The sequence below is a fragment of the Callorhinus ursinus genome, unplaced genomic scaffold (genome assembly GCF_003265705.2).
Source record: "Callorhinus ursinus isolate GAN/ISIS: 27379988/994484 unplaced genomic scaffold, GSC_fseal_2.0 scaffold75, whole genome shotgun sequence".
Taxonomy (NCBI): Eukaryota; Metazoa; Chordata; class Mammalia; order Carnivora; family Otariidae; genus Callorhinus; species Callorhinus ursinus.
The window spans coordinates 5,204,218-5,209,722 of NW_027397137.1; the positions used below are offsets into that span (position 1 = coordinate 5,204,218).

At 57.8% G+C, this 5,505-nt stretch overlaps 1 protein-coding gene across 1 annotated transcript in view; it reads right to left on the bottom strand.

The window, feature by feature from the left end:
- Window positions 1–820: 820 nt before the first annotated feature.
- DNMT3L (DNA methyltransferase 3 like) overlaps window positions 821–5,505 on the bottom strand; it is a 16,886-nt gene continuing 12,201 nt past the window's right edge. Inside the window, exons 11-12 of the mRNA XM_025863429.2 lie at window positions 4,292–4,377; window positions 821–1,309 (exon numbers count right to left, since the gene is read on the bottom strand). Coding sequence (XP_025719214.1) covers window positions 1,144–1,309; window positions 4,292–4,377 — 252 coding nt within the window. The 3' untranslated portion in view covers window positions 821–1,143. The remainder of the gene's footprint in view (window positions 1,310–4,291; window positions 4,378–5,505) is intronic.

Below are 5,505 nucleotides of genomic sequence, written 5' to 3' on the forward strand. Positions count from 1 at the left end.
AACAAAAATGTACTCTCTCTAAGATCTGGAGGCTGGATGTCTGGAATCAGCTCCTTCAGGAGCTCTGGGTGAAGATCCTTCCGAGGTCTTCTGCGCCTGGTGGCCCCAGGCTTTCTTGGCTTGTCGCTGCTTCGCGTTCTCCAGGGGTCATGACCTTCCCTGTATGAAGTCAGGTCTCCCTCTGCCTCCCCTGATAAGGACCTTTGTGATCACATTAAGGGCCTCCCCAGGTCATCCCGGACAATTACCCATCTGATTTCACCATATTCTACTACCAGCGCCAGCACAGGCTGGGGCGTGGGGCGGGGGGGGGGGGGGGGGCCTTGCCCCCCCTGGGCCCCCCCGGACAACCTGTGTCTGCTAACTGTCTAAGCTACACCCCTGGGGGGATTCTCTGGCTCATCAGGAAAGATCCCTTTAGGATTCATTATGAGTGACTTGAAGCCAGCTCTGCGATGGGCTCGGCGTGAGCAGGGATCCTGCCTTCTGCAAGCAAGTCCCTCCGGTGTAAGGGGCACCCGTGGGCTCGTGCCTCGCGAGCGGATCTGGCCTCCACGCGGCCTGCTCAGTCCGTGCTCCCTTTGCTTCCCAAGTGTGATATTCTACAATTTCGCGCAGCTATCATCAGGCTGAGTGGTTTTCATTATCACGGCCAGTGGCGGTCACGAGCCAGCACAGCCATGGCCAGCACGGCCCAGCACACAGGGAGCGAGGGCCACACCCGCTCCGGACAATGTGTCCTGCTCATCTTCCTCATGCACAGTCCCACGTCCCACAGGATACAATAAAGGCTGTCCTTACACACAGAAACACGAGAATGTGACCCATAACGACCACAATAAATATATTTTTAACTTCTCAACCGGCACACGAAACATTTTCAGCAGCAAATATGCTTCATAACATCAGGGTGGTGTCCCCGGTCAGGGGCTGGGAACTTCACCCACCCCCCTCCCCAGAAGGGCACCATAGGGCCAGGGCCCTGCAGCACCACACCCAAAGGGAACGCATGTCTGTGGCAACTTTGGGAAATCCGAAGTCAAGCAAATAAAATAATAATTTGGAAAGGAAAAAAGAAACAATGTAAGGAAAGTTGCCTGGTTCTAGGAAAAGTCTTTTTTTCTTCATAGTAAAATAAATCATTTATAAAGAGGAAGTGAGTCCTGTTGAAAAATACTTGAAATATTCTCTCAAGGGGAGAAAACAATTCTTCACCAGCTTGGCGGGCCCCTGGGCGGGGGGCTTCGTTCTCTGCCTGTCCTGAGCCAGCAGGGTCAATTCCTCGCGGGAAGCCGGGGCAGAGTGCCTGCTGCCAAAGGACAGAAGGAGGCTCGTTACCAACCCGGGCTCCGCACGGGCCCCGTGGGGGTGGGGGGGCACACCGGGAAGCCTGCGGTGCGTCTCACTAGGTAATCCAGAGGTCTCTAAGAGAAACATCCTTCGAAGACCTCGCCCATCTTGTGAGTCTTCCGGCCGGTGGTAGATGATAAGCAGTCCTGGCCGGTAGGGGACCAGATGGCCCCCGCACCTCCTGCTTCCCCCAGGGAGGAGCCGGGACACTGGCCCCACTCAGCAGGTCCACGTTCCGTGTGAAGAAGCCATTGCGGAGGAAACCCACATGGAAGAAAGGGCAGGACTCGGTGGGCAGGGCTGGTTAACTGCCCTGCGCATCATTCCCAAGGAATTCCTGTTCCCAAGACCCGAAATGGCACCAAGCCCGGCCCCCTGAGGGTCCTGAGGCTGCCTGTGCTGGAGGACCTGAGTATGGGGCTGGCGGGGGCAGAACACAGGCTGCCTGGCTCGCAAGCTGATGCAGGCGGTGGGACCCACGGCTTCTGGACACGGCAGCCGCCGCCACCCACCCCCGACCCCATCTCAGGCTCCCAGGCACCCTGCCGGAGTCGGGGAACACTTTGGGGTTTACTTTGGGGATTAAGGCCGCAAATGAGGAGGCAGAAACACGCAGTGCCCATCCCAGCGCCCCCCCCCCCAAATACCTCCCCAGGCCTGCCCTACTGCCTGAGGCTGTCTGTCCTGAGGTAGCTGCCAACAGTAAGGCAGCGACTGGGAGGCTCCCAGCCTGAAGGAAAGCGCCCATTTGAAGACGCTGCTTCCAGCTTTATCTCTGGGAACCAGCTGCCTCCCCGCTTCCCTGGGCACCTGCCGCCCCCAAGGGGGTGAGGTGGGGGAAGGGCAGTGAGAGAGGGCAGAGAGCAGAAGAGGCGGCCTGAGTCAGCTCGAGGCTTCCGGAAACCACACGTGGAATGCTGCCTCACTTGGGCTCCACCCGAACACAGAGCCAGGCTGTGGGCCTGGTAAGCGCCAAGGCTTGGTGGGCTCTGCCATGAGCACGTGCCACACTACAAGCTAGGGGCATGCTGGAATTGGGAGGTGGGTGGGCAGAATTTTCCAGAAACTCGCTGTCAGGAGGAGAAGACACGACTTCGCTTAGATCCTGTCAGTGTTGGCTCAACACAAGGGCAGGTGCCACAGGGCCCAGGGTGTGGGGGAGGGAGATGGCTGTGTCCTCAGGGGCTCCGGGGCACAGTGTGCAGGTAAGGACAGAGAGTGAGGGCAGGTGTCCTGGGAGCAGAAAGCTGTCCAGAGGAGTGGGGCCGGGGGGAGCAGGGGCTGGGGGTGTGCTGGGGGCCGGGAGGCAGACAGAATGTTCATGAGAAAGAACAGTCCCAAGAATGTTCAGGCAGCAGAGAAGGGGTACGTGTGAAGGCCCAAGGCATGGTGTGTTTGAGGGACTGTTGTTCAGGACAGCCTAGAAACGCACTGTGGTGAGCTTGTGTTACCGTGTGTGTGAACCTGTGTGTGAATGGGTGTGAGCAGGTGGGTGTGAGCGTATGAGCAGGTGTATGGATGAGTGTGAGCAGAGGACTATGAGTTGTGTGAGCATGAGCAGCTGTGTGTGAGCAGGTGTGATTTGTGAATGAACGTGAGCAGGTAGGTGTGAGTGTGAGCAGGCATGTGAATATATGTGAGCAGGTGTGGGTGTGTGAATGAGTGTGAGCAGGTGGGTATGTGAGGTGTGTGGATGTGAACCTGTGTGTGAGCATGAACAGGTGTGTGAACGAGTGTTAGCAGGTGGGTGTAAGTGTGTGAACAAGCATGAGCTGAATAGGAATGTATGAGCAGGTGTGTAAATGAATGTGAGCAAAAGACTGTGAGTTGTGTGTGAGCTTGAGCAGGTAGGTGTAAGCATGAGCAGCTGTGAGATGTGATGTGTGAAAGAATGTGAGCAGGTGGGTGTCCGTGTATGCACAAGTGTGTGGATGAGTGTGAGCAGGTGTGTGTGTGAGCAGATAGGTGTGAATGTGTGAACAGGTGTGGGTGTGTGAATGTGTGAACAGGTGTGGGTGTGTGAATGAGTGAGCAGATGGGTGTGTGAGCAGGCGTTTGGGTGAGTGTGAGCAAGTGGGCGTGTGTGAGTAGGTATGTGAATATGTGTGAGCAGGTGTGGGTGTGTAGGTGAGTGGGAGCAGATGGGTGTGAGTGTATGAGCAGGTGTGTGAATATGTGTGAGCAGGTGTGGGTATGTGAGCAGATGGGTTTGAATTATGAACATGTGTGGGTGTGTAGATGAGCGTGAGTGTGAGCAGGCATGCGAACATGTGTGGACAGGTGGGTGTGAGTGTGTGAGGTGTGGGTGTGTAAATGAGTGTGAGCAGGTGGTCTGCGAGCAGGCGTGTGGATGAATGTGCGGTGTGTGAATATGCGTGAGCAGAGGGGCGTGAATGTGTGAGCAGGTGTGGGTGTGTGGATGAACGTGAGCAGGTGGGTGTGAACGTGCGAGCAGGTATGTGAATATGTGTGACCAGGTGTGGGTCTGTGAGCAGATGGGCGTGAATGTGTGAGCAGGTGTGGGTGTGTGGATGAGTGTGAGCAGGTGGGTGTGAGTGTGTGCAAGTGTGGGGTGTGCAGGGCAGGGCAGAGCTCCAAGAGGCCGGGGCTGGGACTCCAGGGCGCAGGTGGCCAGGTGACACGTGTCTGGGAGTGTGGACTTCCTTCTCAGGACTCGGGAAGCACCACAAGGTCCGGAGGGAAGCACCTCAGACAGCCTTAGTGCAAGAAGCTGGGGAGAGGTCCTCAAAGTGGGAGCGGGCCTTCTGACCTTGAGCATGCCCAGAATTTTGGGGGCAGACCAAAGGCCTACCAGACAAAGCCCCTGACCTGGGCACAGCAATGTGTTCTCAAACTTGCGTTTCTGTGGCGAGCCTGACGCTGGACCAGCGCCCCCCACCCCCACCCCCAGCTCCCACGGGCCCTGGAACGCACAGGGAACCTTCTCACAGCTGGGATGTTGCTCCACACATGCACGGCGTTCTGGACGGCCCGGCCGCAGACGTCCTGGATGGTCACCGGGTCGGCCTGAGGGATGGAAACGTCGGCTGGGGATCAGGGTGACGACCTCTGCCCCCCACAGTGCCCACAGGCCTCAGCCACCATGGGCACCACGCCGGGCCTTCCCAGACCGTGTCTCGGGCAACCTTGCTTATGTGTCACATCTGTTTTCCTTTATGACCTTATGAGGAAAAGAGGCTGAGATCTTATCGTAAAACTTTTAACCAGTAGATTTTCCCTTTTTTCATTCCCACAGGTCACAGGGGCAGGAATTCTCCACCCGCTCCAGCTCAGAGGTGGAGTCCCCTGAAGGATAAAGATGTCCTTGGTCTTTGAGCCAAGACTGTTCTGCTTCAGGAAGATAAGAGGCTTTGCTGGCAGACAGAGAGTTTTCTGAAGGGCCGGGGCCTTGGGAGCCAAGGAGGCTGCCTGGTGCCTGGCTCCTGGAGTCCCAGTCTCCCTAGAAGGCCCCGAGAGGATGGGGCGGGGGTGGGAGGGAGGCGGACCTTCCACCGATGGGAGGGGGAGCCAGGGAAGGGAGGGGGCACCGAAACTGAGGCGAGAAGCCACGCAGTCCCTGACACACAACAGGAGACAGGCCCCCGCGTGGGCTCGGGGGGCCGGAGGGGTCCCATGTGGACTGCTCCTGAGCCCAAGTGCTGTGGACACAGCCGCCTCTTCCTGTATCCAGACACCTGGCTGGGAGAGACACCCGATGGCCGCTTGTGCCACATGGACAGATGTTTGTGTGATTTATCCCGCAGAACCCACCCCCGGGGCGTGCACAGGCAGGCCGAGGAGCGGTGTTTGTGAGACTCGCGCTGCGCGAATAACCTGGGGAGCCTGGTTATTTACAATATATGATCCGGCCTCCAGGCCAGAACTGGCCCTTCTGCTCTGGACACCAAGGGCCACGAATCTTGTCTCAGGTCCCCTGCTGCTCCAGGCTGGGCTGGACCCCAGGATGGAATCCCCGAGGGGAGGCAGACACACGCAGCCCAGGCTCCTGGACGATATAGAAACACGAGAACACAGAAATGCAGCGCACTCCAAACGGCACGTAGGTGCGCCAACGTTTAACCTCAGACCCCGTCACTGGCCCCATAAGTACGGCCCTTATGGGGATGGTCAGCGGGAAGTCTCAGCTGCGGGGAG